The following is a 17,587-nucleotide window of genomic DNA, read 5'->3' as shown; positions in this document are numbered from 1 at the left end:
CTACATCTTAGGTTAGACTTATAATAATCCTTTTTGATGAAGCTTATAGTTAGTGGTGGCTCAGGTGAGGGGTTTTTTTCTCCCATAGTTTGTGTTCTCTCTCTCTCCCTCTTATTCTGCAGGTATTTCTGAGTCCAGAGCTGGAGGAATCAAGATCTGACACTACTCAATAATTATTATTATTAACTGGTGCTGCTATCATTATTAACATCACTTTTTAAAATATCACTTATTATATTTGTTCAGTGTGACGTAGCTCAATTATGATGGTTAAACAACTGTTCCTGGTCTCTCTCTCTTCTCTCCCTTTCCCACCGACCTCTCCCCCCTTCATGTCTCTTCACTTGTTAAGTAGAGAAAAGTTTTATTGACCCACTATTTGTTAATCGCAAAAGTAGTCTCTCTTCAAGGCAAGTTTGCCATGTGACATGTAGCCGAAATTCACATGAAGGGTTCACGATGATCTACCCAATCATTTTCTTGAGTTCAGCAATACAATATGATCCCCTGGAAAATATTGTGGAAAATTAGATTTAAAAAAAAAAAAATTGAAAAATGTTCCAATTGTAATTCCCTGCTTCTTTTTTAAATTGAATTTGTAAGCTAAGAATAGTGGACATTCTTCAAACTGAAATGTTTACAAAATGTATAAAAGCAGTCACTCTAAAACTATTTCAATATTATTTTTCAGAACAGTTACAGCATGTAATTAGATATAAAAAAAAATGTACAGCTTACTTGAATACACTCATAGCTCATATGGCAGAGAGAGCTTTAAGGTCCTGGTGAAAAACAGGGAAATATGCTTCTTCATTGCTGCAATTTAGAAAGATGAGAGCATGAGAGGTGTTTTTACTTCCATTGTAGGTTTAGGATTCAACACAAATTCTTCACATATTCAACAATGTGATATATATTTCAAACCAACAGTAAATTGGAACCATCTCACATTAATGTGATATGAAGGTGACATTTCAGATGAATGTACCTTTAGTTGGTGACATTTAAACAATCATTCTGAACCAAACATCTCTCTTCAGAATCAATAACCTGAAATGAAACAGCGCTCATCTCCACTGGACTGGGGAAGAAGCAGAAATCTCTTGGACATATAAAACCCACATTAACTGACCAGAGAAATAGTCACAACTGGAATTGCTGAGGATATTTTCCAAAGTTGTCCTTGGTAACAGCAGTAATACGTTTCCTAAAACTGAAGCAAAGTGAACTACAGTGTTTTTAACCCTTATTCATCAAAAGCACTGCCCTTCTGACAGTTAATAACATTCAGTAAAGTTGTCAAATAACCAGAAACCTCTCCAGCTCCAAATTATAACACACTAACCAAACATGGGTAACACCAGTGGCTCAGAGCAATTGCTTAAGTGAGGAGTTTGTTTTTCAGGCTGATGAACTTGGAGGATGGTTTTGACTGTAGTGTATCAAGTCCTACAAACAGTCTTTGAAAGACTTCAAATGTTTTGGCAAGTTTTGGGGGATAATCCCGATTTAGGGCATAGGTGAGGCCAAAGAGCAGGCAGCAGGCTCTGGACACATTATCCAGTCCTGTCAGCACTGGAGTTCCATCAATAATGATGCCCACTGCATCCGGCTGCTGACAAGCGTAGATCCTCATGTCCTGTGTTTTAAGTTCCTCATGTACTTTCTCTTCTGCGGTTCTCTACAACACATGCAAAACAGTTGTTAACATGTGTTGATTAAAGGAAGAACATGTAAAATCAAGAGGATCAATATAATCAAGTTCATGTGATGTTGCACGTGAAGTTGCATTTTCTTCTTTTTGTGTCCTTTTTAAAAAGCCAAACAAATTATTTGTTTTGTTTTGATGTTATTAAAAGAGCATATTGCCTATTTTATCATTCCTGAGTGCATAGGCACCGAGTTTTCTTGGTTTTATGTATGTTCTTTCCATTTTTACCTTTTTACTTTCTAAAAATCCCCTGTTCTCTAATGTGTTTCAGCTTTTATGAATAGCCTCAGGCCGCTGCTGCAACCTCTCACTAACATGTTTCTCCGAACACCTTTTGCTGAAGTGTTTAAGTCTAAATTGATTTCAGTGTGATATTATAAAAGTCGATAGTCTAGTGCTAATAATAATGCTAAATCAACTGATATGCACTAAAACAGATTTCTTCTTCCTCCATGTGAAAAGGTCAGTACCGGAGCAGCACATTGAAATAAAACGTGTGGAGCTTCCAGAAAGACCATACTTACATAGTAGTCAGAGATGAGCTCCTGCACACTCTCCCCTAGGTATTCGACGAGGCATCTCAGAGTCATGTCCCTCTTCTTCACCACTGAGGCATGTGGTTCCTACAGTGGATCATTGGATCATTGGATCATGAGTACCAACAGCACGTCTTGATGAAGAACAACTTTTTTTATCAAACCATGTTGTAAACAAAACACAAATCCAGATCTACTCTGTAGCTCCAGATGAATGTATTACTTGACTTTGTTACTTCTTAACCACCTTAAACTCACCTTTACCAGTTCAATCAACACACTCTTGAGGCGCTGTCCAACAACTCCTCCCTTTGTCCTGAATAGTTCCAGGAACTTTGGGGTGTACTTGTCCAGCTGGGACAGAAACGTAGACTCCAGGGGAATAGTGTTGCACCTTTGGAACTCTTCATTTATCTGTGTGGCAAGATTTTGTTTTTGATTAACGATGCTGAAGACAATATGGAAAAGCCACCATATAACGTAATACTGCTGCAGTAGAACACTCGGTTACGTCGCAACCTTGGTTCTCTGAGTCTATCTCTCCACTCTGTTATACACTCACCGCCCACTTTATTAGGCACACCTGTTCAATTGCTTGTTAACACAAATAGCTAATCAGCCAATCACATGGCAGCAACTCAATGCATTTAGGCATCTAGACGTGGTGAAGACGACTTGCTGAAGTTCAAACCGAGCATCAGAATGGGGAAGAAAGGGGATTTAAGTGACTTTGAACGTGGCATGGTTGTTGGTGCCAGACGGGCTGGTCTGAGTATTTCAAAAACTGCTGATCTACTGGGATTTTCACACACAACCATCTCTAGGGTTTACAGAGAATGGTCCGAAAAAGAGAAAATATCCAGTGAGCGGCAGTTGTGTGGACGAAAATACCTTGTTGATGTCAGAGGTCAGAGGAGAATGGGCAGAGTGGTTCGAGATGATAGAAAGTCAACAGTCACTCAAATAACCACTCGTTACAACCAAGGTATGCAGAATACCATCTCTGAATGCACAACACGTCGAACCTTGAAGCAGATGGGCTACAGCAGCAGAAGACCACAGAACAGGAAACTGAGGCTACAATTCGCACAGGCTCACCAAAATTAGACAATAGAAGATTGGAAAAACGTTGCCTGGTCTGATGAGTCTCGATTTCAGCTGCGCCATTCAGATGGTAGGGTCAGAATTTGGCGTAAACAACATGAAAGCATGGATCCATCCTGCCTTGTATCAACGGTTCAGGCTGGTGGTGGTGGTGTAATGGTGTGGGGGACACACTTTGGGCCCCTTAGTACCAATTGAGCATTGTTTAAACGCCACGCCTTGTTGAATCTATGCTACGAAGAATTAAGGCAGTTCTGAAGGCAAAAGGGGGTCCAACCCGGTACTAGCAAGGTGTACCTAATAAAGTGGCCGGTGAATGTATATTCCATATGTCCGGGGATATTTCTTGAAGACACACCTGCTTGCCTGGCCACACCCTACAGTTTACCTGTAAAAAAAAAAACTACCTGTGTTGGCATGGAATCAGCCGCTAGTTACATTTGATCGGTGGAGAGGAAAGTAGCACTTTTGGGGAAATCCCTGCAAACAAGTAATAAATATGTTTTTCCACATTATTGTAGACACTGAAATTATAGTCTGTTCGTGGCAGGCTCCACCCACTTGTCAGTGTCAAACGGACCGACACAGAAATATATAAATACAAATAGAAAAAAAGAAAGTCATGCTGAAAAAAAGAAACGTAGAAAAATATATATATTTTTTTAGATATACTTAAATAAATATGGAAAAGGGTACTTTTCATCACTACTGGATAATATGTATACTCAGACTAGCTAAAGACAAACTTTTCGTGTTTGTGAACTAAAAGGTTGTACATGTTTATTTGCATTTAAAGTGGAAAGTGAGATCTGATCACTGGAGACACATATGGAGATGCATTACAATAATAAAATGTGAACTGACATACTTAGGCTATGTCCACAATAATTTGACTTTTGGGCAAATATTCTGTGGACTGACGAAACAAAAGTTGAACTTTTTGGAAGGTGTGCGTCCCGTTTGCAGTGTACATCTGACGTAAAACTAACACAGCATTTCATAAAAACAACATCATACCAACAGTCAAACATGGTGGCGGTAGTGTGATGGTCTGGCGCTGCTTTGCAGCTTCAGGACCTGGACGACTTGCCATAATTGATGGAACCATGAATTCTGCTCTCTACCAGAAAATCCTGAAGGACAATGTCCGGCCATCAGTTCGTGACCTCAAGCTCAAGCGCACTTGGGTTATGCAGCAGGACAATGATCCGAAACACACCAGCAAGTCCACCTCTGAATGGCTCAAAAAACCCCAAATGAAGATTTTGGAGTGGCCTAGTCAAAGTCCGGACTTAAATCCGATTGAGATGCTGTTGAATGACCTTAAACAAGCCGTTTATGCTCAAAAACCATCCAATGTGGCTGAATTAAAACAATTCTGCAAAGAAGAGTGGGCCAAAATTCCTCAACAGCGATGTGAAAGACTCATTTCCAGTTATCGCAAACGCTTGATTGCAATTGTTGCCGCCAAGGGTGGCACAACCAGTTATTAGGTTTAGGGGGCAATTACTTTTTCACATAGGGCCAAGTAGGTTTGGATAGCTTTTTTCCCTTAATAAATGAAATCATCATTTAAAAGCTGCATTTTGTATTTACTCGGGTTATCTTTGTCTAATATTAAAAAAATGCGATGATCTGAATCACTTAAGTGTGACAAATATGCAAAAAAATTTAAAATCAGGAAGGGGGCAAATACTTTTTCCCAGCACTGTATGATGCAGTATATGTATTATCACAAAGTAGTGTTGACACCAGGTGTAAACATAGCACATAGCTATGTGTTTTAAACTATACTGCATTAGTGAAGCTTTACCCATAGAGCTGTCCACTTGTGATCAGATCACAAACATTATTACAGTCAGTTTATTTACCTGAAATGGATCAAAGAGGGCAGGCCATCTCTCTTTGAATTCTGCCACATTCATGGACTGGCCAACCACTTCCCTTCTTCTGCAGCTGTATGTTCTAGACATCATATCATTGATCCTCAGTCGATTGTCTTCTGTCATGCTGGCTGCAATTAGCGCAAGTCTCACATTCTCCAGGCTGTCATCTGTTTGACCGGCTGGATGTGGGGGGAGGTAGTTTACTTCAGATTTTCTTGGTTTTTTTATATTTTTGGCAGGTTTTTTGTCGCCATCCTGCTTGTGTTTCAGTGTATTTATCATTAGTTCAGGGTTTCCATGTACTTTAAGTTTGCTCCTGTAGTTTCCACATTTGTACTTGAGGCTTTGCTGCCACCCATAAAATCCATTAAAAGAGCCAGGCTCCCTCAGGCAGGGGTGCTTCTCTATTAGGGCCTGTGCAACTGCAGCCCTCTGTGGATCATTGGGATAAGCGGTGTAGGAAAACATGGCCTCAGCTAGTCGCTCCAGAATATCTGATTTGACACTTGGTGTTGTCAGTGGGGTTCCATCTTTTAGAAACCTCTCATTACCTTGCCTCAGAGCCATTTCCGTGTTGTAGGAGAAGGTGGGAATGGGAAAGACAGCAGGCCACAGGTTGTGCCTCTCAGTGGCAGGGGGCCTGGGAATCAGATTGTCCTTTGAATCAGTAGAGAGGATATCATCCACTGAAGATGCGTCAGTGGTGTCAGAGTGGGACTCCAGAGGGACTGTTGTCATTATTATGCATGGGGGCACATGCAAGACTCTGAGAGTGTCTTTATCTTTAAGGTCACTTGTAGACGTTAGTGTGAAGAAGTCGTCAAAGTCAGCATCTTTGTACTGAAGGCCTATGTCTGTGGTGATGGAAAATGCCTGTTTAAAAACTTTGATCATTTCCTCCACAGATGAGGGGACGCCATTTTCGAAAGTTATCTTCTTGATATCATGATCAATGACAACCCGAAACCTCATGGCCTGTTGCATATCTGTGAAGAAAAAAAAGAGGTTTCATACACTGATAGTCTGAACTATTCTAAAATTACAAGTATTTTAAATGTTTAAAAAGTATTTACATTTATGTTGGATTTGAGCTTTTCAAGAAACACAATTCTGGATAATTCAAACCAAAAAAAGTGGCATATCAGGTTGTTAATAACACATTATCTGTGAGAATGTTGTGACGTTTGTTTCTGTAGTTTTACTTTTTGAACTGTCGGAACATTGTTGTCTCCTGAATTTAATCCAGGATTAATTTTCATTTTAGAAAGGCCACTTTTTGTCCATGGTGATCTGCCAAGCATGCTGCAACAATGTAGTCTTCCACATTAAAGTCTCAGTTTGGAGAATTACAAAACTGCATACACCTCTACTATTTCCTGTAAAAGAAAAGTACCTGTCCAAAACTCAGATAAAAAACAAAAGGAGGATCATCATAGTGTAAATGTTAGCTTAGTGGTCATATGTAGAGTTAATGTTGACAGTTGTTATTGTTGTTAAATGTATTTGGCTATACCAGAGCTTTGTCATGTTTCCAATAATAACCATGATTAAGTCACAGTGATGTCATCATTGCTATTTGAGCTTGGACATGCAGAAATTTAAAATATAAAACATGAATCACAAATTATTTGCTTATAGTTTAAAGTGACTTGGCATTTTCTGGGTAAGGATCAATGACTGTAAATAAAGATGGACGACATGACAGCTACCAAAAGTGAAGCCAAAAGATCGTGGCTGGCTACAGTATGGGCCATAAACCCCGCCCCCTCCAAGCAGAAGGGGCATGGGCCAAAGTAGGAAGTCAAAGTAAATGAAGGGTTAGGTGGTTCTCATCACATTGATGCATGTTCAATTACTTATATTTCTTTGAAGTTTGAAAATGTGGAGTTGAGTGGTCCATGTTTATATGCAGTCTACTGTTGAGAATTATCTCACAAAAAATATGCTATTGGTTGGATTATGGTAAATGAAACATCCTCGGGCTTTTTGAACTTCCCTCTCAACAGAGACTACAGCCCATTCAGACATGGGACACACATCTATCAGTTCCAGTGACAGCTTTTTGTCATTCAAACTTCTACTTTCTTGCAGTTTTGTTCAGGCCTAACAGCACATGTAATCACTGAGGTGCATATGTCAATGATATTTGGGACCTGGTGCAAGAGATGGAGCAGAGAGCAAGGAGGAAAATGTTTTGTGTTTTCATAGACTGCATCACGGATGGACCACTGAAACTTAGATTGACCGCCATAAGGGCGCCCACTCACAGTGAGTCTACACATACCTTTTAGTTAGTTATTTAAATTTTCTTTAAGGCAAATTCTACTACCTGTGTAGAATAGTTACAGCTCTAAAAAACTGAAATGAGAAAAGGGCAACATTTTGACCATACCAGGTCAGGCACATATGTGTGTGTATACAAATGTATGCATGCATATATGTACATGCATACACAGACACACACATATATGCAAACAGAAGACTGTGATGTCGACAGTGAGTCCCTGTATGAAGACTGACCTGATCTGCTCTTCAGGAACTCAGCCCTCTCGTCCTCCAGCAGTCTGCGCTGTCGGTCTATCTCTTTTTCATAGTTGGATATGGTTGTTTCCAGCAGACCGACTATGTCGTCCGCAGCCACTGCGAGCCGCTGGTTGATAAACGTTTTCAGCGACTGAAGCGTGGACATGTTGAGAGCTTGAGACCAACGTGTTTGCACAATCTTCCTTTTCCGGCTCCCGCTCAGTGACGTCACCAGACCGCCCCCACACCCGGGTCAGTGCAACACAGTTAACAGCCCACTTCCAGTGTTAACCCCACTGAGTTACACACTACATCGTACACGTGTCCTCTGCCCTTTTTTTTTCTCCAGAGAAAGTTCCCTTTTTTGGGGGTGCTTTTTTAATTTAATTTTTTTAATATATGAATATAATCCTCCTGTTTTTACACAGCTTCCCTGTCAACAAATATATTGATCGAATATAAAAATCTCAATATGAGGTCGTGAGATTAGACCACCCCCCCCCCACGTGTCAGAGTCTCTGTTCCTCCTCACTCCTGCACTCACTTTACACTTTAACAATAAACACCAGCACTGACGTTTACTTTGTGTTTGTGTGAGTCGCTCTAGAGTTTATAACACACGTTTAAACCTGCTACACAACACAAGACCTAAGGGTTAGACGTAACGCAGTGTTTTAACTTCATTGTTGCAGAAGAAGCGACGCCCCGTTTATCCAGGAACATAAATATGAATTCAGCAGTTTTTTATGAAGATCAGTTCTAAGTGTGATGATTAGAAAACATCAGAGGAGCAGAGTCACTTGTTGACCAGCGGAGTAATGCGCCTCAGTGCAGTGGAGCTGCTAAGGGGGCCAGGTGGGGACAGGCGGGGACACCTTGATACAGTAAAGGCTCAAATCAGAGTTTGTCCTTTTAATCCTTAGGTGCAGCACACAAGTCTAAACTGAATGAATGTCAAATCAGTGTGGAGAGCACTGACCACCGTCATTCACTTACTGTTGTAGTCTGATTTTTGAAAACCTTATTCTGTTAATTACAGCACACTTGTAATAACAGTGTTTAAAAGCTTTACTTTTTAAAGCACTTTCTAAATAAAAAGAGATTTCATATTTGACTGATTTTTTTAACTAATATTAACTGATGAAAAAGAAGCCATGTGCAGTGATATAGGAAATTGTGCGTCAAAGATGCGTCTTTGTTTCCTTTGTTGTTGTCTGCTCTTGTGAGTGTGAATACCAAAGAAGACCATTGTCTATGTGCGAACTGTTGAGTGTTTAACAATTGCGTGAGTGTGAGGGTAATAAAATAAATTAAGTAAGTCAGAGATTTGTTAAAATCTTTTTTTAAATAAATAATTATGAGAAGTGCCCTTTTTCTCACTTGAGGACCCTGCCCCTCAAAATGTCTATGCACGTCCCTGCACAGGCTGCCTGTGGACACACACTCCAGACTACATGTATACACTTTGATGGACAGCAAAGTCCCCAGACGTCCCACCTAGGGACGTCTGTGATTTTGGATCCCACGTGGCCAAGTTTTATTTGTCATATGCTGTAACACAGTGTCAACAGTACAATGAAAGGTGTTGGACAAGAAGAAACCAGTCAGCTCAGCAGTGCAATAGTTAAATAAAAATAATAATAAGAGCAAGGTAAAAAGAGCTTCCTATAAAAAAAGTCTATATCAAAAATGCAATACAATACAAAACTAACAATATATACATTCAAAGGTGTGACTCAACAGACTGTGTACACAGACAGATATTTCTCTACATCAGCCTATGGTTCATAATTGACCCCAATGGCCTGAGTGTGGACACAATACAATTTTAGGGAGTCTTTCATTCAGTTCACATTTAATTGTTTATTCAAAAATGGTATGACTGCTATGGAGGACCTGAGAAATAGAGAAAAGACTAAATGATTATGAGTCAAAGCCAATAAGTACTACAGCAACATAGGCAGAGTACTTACAGCAGGGAGATTATATTGCAGACCCCGATATTAACCATCACATGTGCACACTGTGATCACCAGTTGCACGGCAACTTACACTGCAAAGAAAAAAAACAATCCTACACTGTTCGAGTGTCAACATCATTTCAGGCCTACCACACTGCATGAAAGGTGTGTGTATCAGTCAATCAGCAACATTTTATAATGGACTTTGGATCAACATATAAAACAATGGTTGATATACAGCAATCTAGTCCAACTAAAACTCAGCAGATGCTTTTGGCTAGACAGCATTGGTAAATTGGGGCAGTCAAAGCAGCAGTCTGGCTCTTAATCGTGCTCAATGTGTGGCTCATACAGGGGAGAGATGAGATTTAACACTGGCTATTTCTCTGCTTCACTTCTGCTTTCCTACATCCTTTCACTCACAGTCCTGCGCCAATATATCTGACCAATCGTGTTTCTGCACGTATTCCTCAAGCACTAGATGTCATGCTTTAATTATCATTGAAGTTTTGCTTGCCATCACCAACATAACCTCCATTATGTCCAGGGAGACTTGTTCAATGGTTTCCATCAACCCACTGGCTTTACTCCACCACCAGGGTCTACACTCAGAGGGGTCCTGTCCTATCTTCATGTGAGACTGGGATCAATGAAGATGCTTGACACACTCTTCACCTAAATTTCCTGCTGCTCTTTTGTTTTTTCTTTCATTTGATCACTCCTATTATAAATCAACACTGAACATTTACATAAAGGGCACCTGTACTTGAAGCTGAGAGACACATGACTTGACAGATTTCATGAGTATGGTGCAGTGAAGACAAATTGTGACTACTTGAAAAATACATGCTCCTCATAGGGCTTTTATTATCATGTGGCAACAGTGTATAAATGTGTGTATAAACACACCTGCTACAGGACATGTGCCTCAGATAATATTCAGAATGTGAGAAAAACAACGTGATTTCAGTGACTCTAAAGCTTTACTCAGAATGGAGCCCACATCAAAAACATCCAGCAGGCAGCAGCTCTGTGGAAGGAAGAAAGCTGAGAGAGCTAATGTGTTCATTACCTCCAGACTTGACTCTTGTAATTTCCTATTATCAGGCTACACCAGTAAGTTGTTAAAGACAGCTTGTCCAAAATGCTGCAGCACGTGTCCTGACAAGAACCCCAAAAACATGTCGCCTGTATAGGCTTCACTACACTGGCTTCCTGTTAAATTTAGAATAGAATTAAATTTCTCCTCCTCATCATAAAGCTCTTAATAATATAGCCCCATCATAACTTAAAAAGCTCAAAGCACAGTATCACCTCACTACTGTAGATCACTGCGCTGAGTGCGCTCCCAGAATTCAGGTTTACTTGTCGTCTCTAAAAGTAGAGTAGGAGCCATGACTTTAGGTGTCTAGCTCCTTTCCTGTGGAATCATCTCCCAGTTTCAGTTCGTCTCTACGTTTAAGAGTTGGTTTAAAACCTTTCTTTTTGATAGAGCTTATGGTTAGAGACCGGCTCAGCTCTGCTTTAGACCAACTCATGTCGCTGAAGGCTGAGATTGTTATGGACACATGACACATTGAGCTTCTCTTTCTTCCTCTCCCTCTTTGATGTGAGGTGTAACATTGATACACCTCACTTTTTAAAGTTAGACACTGTCTTTTCTCATATTTTATTTAGTTGATTTGCTCTGTTACACGTGACATCTATCGCACTTCTTTTGGTCCTGGGACAGTGATCTCTCACATGTCTTTCTGCGGTATTTTTCTTTTGGTAGTTTTTTTCCCGCTTGTTGAGGGTTAAGGGCCACACATTGTTAAGGCCTATGAGGTAAATTGTGATTTGTGACTATTGGCCATAGAAGTTATTAATTTATGTCAATCACCAACAAAGTTTTTCCCTTAAGTGGACCGTCATGTGTTGTGTTAGATTTCCTTTCTGTGAAAATCTTTCACCACAAACAGTACAGCTACATGGTTTCTCACGTGTGTGGACTGTCAGGTGCTGTTTCAGATTCCCCTTCTGAGAAAATCTTTTCCCACAGATAGAACAAATAAAGGGTTTCTCTCCGGTATGACACCTCATATGTGTCTGCAGATGGTGCTTCTGTCCAAATCTTTTCTCACATTTTGAGCAGCTAAACAATTTATTGTCGATATTGTGTCCCATATCATGGACTGGAACGTTAGTTTTCACAGTATTCACATCTATTTGAGGTTTCCTAATCTCCTTCCAGTCATCATCACTGTCATCAGTCTGAGATTCAGAAGAGTGTATAGTCTTATCGCCAAATCCAGAGAGGCATTTTAAACCAGACTCTAAGATCCTGTCAGCTTCTGGTCCTCGACTGCCCTCTACATCAGGTTTTGTTTTCACATGATGGGCTGAGTTGCTCAATGTCGGTTCAGCCTCTTGATTATCCTCAGTTTGTCTGTGATGAAACGCAGAGGACTGAGATTCCTCTTCATCTTCATTCCTCAAATGGACATGGGTGAAGGGGAACTTGATGATATTTTCCTCGTGCAGTCCTTGCAGTTGACTCCTGACCTGCAGACTGGTCCAGAGATCCTGTTGTTCCTCTTTAACGTGTGCCCACTTTGGGTCTTGCTTGTCCAGGCTGGAGATCCACTCTTGCTGCTCAGACAGAACCTCTTCTTTAATCACCAAATGTTGCTGCACACCTGCACAAAACATTGAAATACACAACAACAAAGTTACATTTAAGCTTTAAAACTTAATCCATGTAAATGTTCACCAAAGAAAAAATATTTGCATAGCTTCTTTTCAGTATTAAAAAAACGCACTACTACTGTCAGTCAGTCCTCCGATACTGCTGAAAATGGACAGGTGTTGGCTAGTACACAAATCAATGTATTGATCGGATACGACAGATTTTAATTATATCAGTTTCACCCAAACAAAATAGCAAATTTTGTTTTCCAGAACTCACTTCATATTCGCGGCTCCAAAACAGCAGAACTTTGCGCTGTACTATCACTGGCAATTTCTGCATTTAGAGTGGCGAAGAAGAAGTGCATGGTAAATGGTCTGCATTCATGAAACACTTTTCTAGTCTCGATGACCACTCAAAGCACTTTACAATACAGTTGTTTTGCCTTTAACACACACACACACACACACACACACACACATTCATAAAGTGCATCTTTGGGCAGCAATTTTTCTCTGAGAACGGCACAGCTGTCAGGGGCAATTTGGGGTTCAGAACTTTGCCCAAGGACACTTCAGCATGCAGAATGGGGAAGACTGGGATCGAACCACCGACATTGGTGGCTCTACCCCCTGAACCACAGCTGAAGTGATTTCTGGTAGCACAAGTGTTGCTAAATACAAAACTGGCAATCTCATAAAGCATTTGAAGACCAACTGCAGCAGTACATTTTTGAAACTGCATTCAAACAGTGCAGTAAATCTAGCAAAGGCAATCCCACAGCCAATAAACAGAACAAAGAAGAGGAAGAAGAAGGTTTCTAGTCAGTTTAATGTATGAATATCTCTGCCTTGAGACAGTGACACCATGTTACTGGCTGCAGTACTGACAGACAGAGGGACAGATTTAGTGAATTACTGGTGAGGTTGCTTTACAGTCCTGCTGCTTCAAACAGACACATTACCCGCTGGTTTGTATTCAACTCGGTCTGTATGTGAGATATGTGTGTTTAATCAGGGAGCATGTCTGAACCCAGGGGACACGTTTAGCATGTGCTATGTGAGCAACAGTGTGTGAGTGAACGTTTTCCTTGGCTCATCACTGACCCTATTATTATTATTATTATTATTATTATTATTATTATTATTATTATTACACAAACCTGCGGTTTGTCGCTGGGCAGTGTGCATCAGCCTGAGCTGGCGGCTCTTCATATCCTCTTCATACTCGCTTATCACTGTCTCTAATCGGCCAATGACCTCCTCCACCGCCGCAGTGAGCCGCTGGCTGATGAAAGCCTTCAGACTATGGAGTGTGGACATGACAGGTCCTCAGCTGAAGCAGGGCGAGAACAGTACGAACAGCTGAGGTCTGAGTCACTGATGACTGCTGCTGCTGCTGCTGCTTCTTCTTCTGCTTCTTCTGCTGCTTCTTCTTCTGCTTCTTCTGCTTCTTCTTCTTCTGCTGCTGCTTCTGCTTCTGCTTCTTCTTCTGCTTCTTCTTCTTCTGCTTCTTCTTCTTCTGCTGCTGCTTCTGCTTCTTCTTCTTCTGCTGCTGCTTCTTCTTCTTCTTCTTCTTCTGGTGTTTATGGGCGGTTGGCAAACCAGCTTATAGGTGCATTACCGCCACCTTCTGGACTGGAATGTGGAGCAGTAGATTGGGAGCAAACAAAACTAAACAAAACTAAAATTAAATGATTGTCTTTTGTCCTGTTTCTCTTAAGTATAGTTCATTAGAATATGATGTATATTCCTTAATGTCATTACTAATACATTTTCTGATGTAATATTTTGCTTTTCATCTTTTAATCCTGATATTAATTCCCTTCTTTGTTCATTATATTTGTTACATTCTATCAGAACATAAGTTTCCGGTTGTTTGCAGTATTCACATAGTCCAGGTGGGTGCTTGCCTATATTATGAAGTGTATCATTTAATCCTGTATGACCTGTCCTGAGATATTCAACTTTATCACTGATTTGTCCCATGTGCCCTGTCTTTATGTGCCTTCTGAACCATCAATGTACATTCAATATACATTTTACTTGACGAGTGTTTTCCTTTTAAAACAGCCAATATTCAGATTATGACTAATATTGCTACATTTACATTAGAACACCTGCCCTCCTTGTAAAACTGCTGAAACGTAAAGTACTCTGAAGAGAGTCTGCAGAGAATGTGTAGATTGTAAACACATTCTTGATTCTTGAGGAAATGTAGCTGGACAATATTTTTTAAATGGAGCTGGAAAACTTCATTGTTCATTCGAACATATATTTTCTTTGCTGGCCATGGTCAGCCTATAGCCAATAACAACATTTTCACTATCCGTCTCTGCTTCTGCATTACTTAACATCTACAATCTACAGGCGCCCACATGCCACACAAGCCTATTACATTACATCACCCTCTGTAGCAGGGCTTTTCTTTCACACACTTTTGCCTTTTGAGCTTTTGGAAATGAAAACTGCTTACTACACCCCTAACCTTCTTAACTATGGGAACTGGGCAATAACTTTTGTGGACTTTGCAATAATCATATGCGATCTAAGCACTTTATACTCCCTACTTTTTATGTCTGCATGTATGTTGCAATGTGTATGACATTTGTATAATATGTGTATACGTATGATATGTTTTATCTTGTGTCTTTTTATATATTTGAATGTGTTCCTCCTGAAGTATCATTTTCCACTGTTATTTGTATGGTTTGCTTTTTTGTCTATAGCCAATTCCAATGTTCTTCGATCAAATTTTAATTTCTTTATATTTATCTCCCTTTGCTCTCTGACACACTCATATGCAGATGTTTCCCCAACTCTTCTCTTCATCTGTGTAGTTAGGATTTATCGGAGGATTTTATCTGAGACCTTTGTTGGTTGATGGCTCCACTACAAGAATCTGACTTTAATTGATTTGTTTTTCAGCCACCAGAGGGCAACATAGCATATATGTTTCCTTTACCATCATGAATCCACACAGCATTATTAAACCTTCTGTGTCCACAGGTGGGTCATTTTGTGCAGCCAAGCATTGTTCAGGTCTACTGAATATAAGTTTAAATTCTAGTGTAGGATCATTAAAGAGATACTAACAACATAAGGTGGACATGTACAATATGTAAACTGTCAGTTGTTCATAAAATGAAAATGTCATAGCAAGTCACAGCAGATTTGGACAATTTTACCACTTAAGTATTTTTACACATGTAGCAAAATAAAAAAAACATGTTTGTTGTCCTGGTCATGACCTGTTCCCATGTACCCTGCAATGCAGGATGCCACTGACAGACTATCAATCAATCGTCAATCAAATCTTATTTGTACAGCCCAAATTCACAAATCATAATTTGCCTCGTAGGCCTTAGCAAGGTGTGACATTCTCTGTTCTTACCCCTCAGCAATAATAAGGAAAACCCTTTCAACAGGAGAATAACAAGGTGCAAACCTTAGAGAGAGTTTGAAGGATCCCGCTCAATGGACAGACGTGCAATAGTTATTTTGTGTGAGAGAGCAATAATAAATAACAATATTTACAAAATTCATGAGGAAAGACAGTGTCTTACATAAATGGAGAGGTGTATCAATGTTGAAAGAATTATATAAAAGAAAAAATCAGTTTGAGATATAGGGAGCAGCATTGACAAATGTCTACTCTCAATATTTTTTCAGGTATCGACCTTACTATGCAGAATGCCTGGGATAATGTATGTCACATTTTCCCCAAAACTATCTCCATGCTACTAAATTTAGACTACATATCTGATTTCCCCCCCCCATATGTGGCAGTTAATCAGTTACAGATCAGATTTTTTGAAATGCAACCTCAGTCTGAACAGTCATGTGACACGTATTGAATTTCATTGCGACTTTTACGTCACTCTAGATCGACATTCCTCATATTTTTGCGCAGACGAAGCGGCAGGCAGGAGTCACCCGGCGAAAACAAACATGGATGAAAGATGCAACAGAGGTAGTTAGTGGAGGGACAGTGAGGTTTAGACCTCATTAATGCAGGTCACATCAGGGCCATGACCAGTTCACATTGGAGTCTGATACTAGCCACATTTTATAAGATAATGTGAACAGCTACATAAAAAAATTGTATCAAGACAAAAAATATGAATTGAGCACTAAAGTTTGTTGTGTGAACGTATGTTAGAGCCTGGTTCCTCTGGTGGAAAATCAGGTTAGGAAACTGAGTTCTTCAAAGGGTTCTAATTCACGAAGGAAGGTAACTGCGATGAAAACACCGTGCGCTATTAATCCTGGGGCCAAGAATTATTTGATAATGTGAGGTCTAATTAAACAGATGGAATAGTAAGACTTTAATAGTAGTAGACAAAATGTTTGATAGCACAATGGGAACAGGAGCCTGCTATATGCTGATAGTTGTTTTATTTATTTGCTCACATTTATTTACACTGCTGGTAATTTTAGTACTATCTACATGATATGACTGAAGAGGAAAAAAATCTCTGCCAAATGACATGTAATGTAAATTTAAATGTAGAGATGTTGTCTGCCTCCCTGGGAGCTGGTTCCACAGGCGAGCAGCTCAGTAGCTGGAGGCTCTTGTAACCTTTCTACTGGCGGAACCACAAGTGAGCCTGTAATCAGACATCAAAGTGATCTATTGGGATGATACGATACTAGGAGCTCTTTAGGTAGTAGGATTTTTAATTCTATTTAGAAATTTACAGAGAGCCAATGCAGAGAAGCTAAGACAGGAGTAATATGATCTCATCTTCTTCCTGTCAGCACTCGTGCTGCAGCATTTTGGATCAAATGGAGTCTTTAATCAGACTTGCCTATATAAAGTGAAAGGTATTAGGGCCATTACGTAACTTTAGGTCACTGTCGTAACCCCAATTCTCTGAGTAGCATGAGTGAGATGCCTCACTATGGGATATACCCCTCGCGTGTATTCACAGAAGCACTTATACCAATTCTCCAGCCCTGAGTGGCTGGCATTCGTGAAGTCCGTGTCAAGGTGCCACACCTTAAATACAACTGATGCGCATGATGTCACAGGTCATTCAAAATCAAGCACACCTCTTCTCACTTCACCCCAGCAGCAAGAAGGACGGTCTGGTCTCACTCATGCTAACCAGAGAACCGGGGTTACCAAAGTAACCTAAAGTTCTCTTTCTTAGCATTCGTTTTGATGTCTCACTATGGGATATGGAGACTCCCGTA

At 40.1% G+C, this 17,587-nt stretch overlaps 2 protein-coding genes and 1 long non-coding RNA gene across 4 annotated transcripts; 1 reads left to right on the top strand and 2 right to left on the bottom strand.

Annotated features, from left to right (window-relative positions):
• Positions 1-958: 958 nt before the first annotated feature.
• LOC117777772 lies at positions 959-7,964 on the bottom strand. Of its 2 annotated transcripts, none has more exons than XM_034612714.1 (5): positions 7,758-7,964; positions 5,223-6,223; positions 2,512-2,661; positions 2,236-2,334; positions 959-1,681 (listed from the first exon to the last, which is right to left on the bottom strand). In XM_034612714.1, exons 1-5 carry the CDS (start codon positions 7,924-7,926, stop codon positions 1,382-1,384), a joined length of 1,719 nt encoding a protein of 572 aa, XP_034468605.1. In that variant the 5' UTR covers positions 7,927-7,964; the 3' UTR covers positions 959-1,381. The 2 variants fall into 2 exon arrangements, with proteins under 2 accessions (XP_034468605.1, XP_034468606.1); XM_034612715.1 differs by having other exon boundaries at positions 1,547-1,681; positions 2,529-2,661.
• A 3,153-nt stretch (positions 7,965-11,117) lies between these two features.
• LOC117777805 lies at positions 11,118-11,683 on the top strand. Its single transcript, XR_004616670.1, has 2 exons — positions 11,118-11,337; positions 11,583-11,683. It is a non-coding gene; the product is annotated as an uncharacterized LOC117777805 (long non-coding RNA).
• LOC117777784 (zinc finger protein 846-like) lies at positions 11,403-13,863 on the bottom strand. The gene is made up of 2 exons (XM_034612747.1): positions 13,552-13,863; positions 11,403-12,399 (listed from the first exon to the last, which is right to left on the bottom strand). Exons 1-2 carry the CDS (start codon positions 13,709-13,711, stop codon positions 11,600-11,602), a joined length of 960 nt encoding a protein of 319 aa, XP_034468638.1. The 5' UTR covers positions 13,712-13,863; the 3' UTR covers positions 11,403-11,599.
• Between the last annotated feature and the right edge of the window lie 3,724 nt (positions 13,864-17,587).

The sequence above is a fragment of the Hippoglossus hippoglossus genome, chromosome 17 (genome assembly GCF_009819705.1).
Source record: "Hippoglossus hippoglossus isolate fHipHip1 chromosome 17, fHipHip1.pri, whole genome shotgun sequence".
NCBI classification, from domain to species: domain Eukaryota; kingdom Metazoa; phylum Chordata; class Actinopteri; order Pleuronectiformes; family Pleuronectidae; genus Hippoglossus; species Hippoglossus hippoglossus.
Note: the sequence above shows the minus strand (reverse complement) of the source record. Positions and strands in the feature narration are given on the sequence as shown.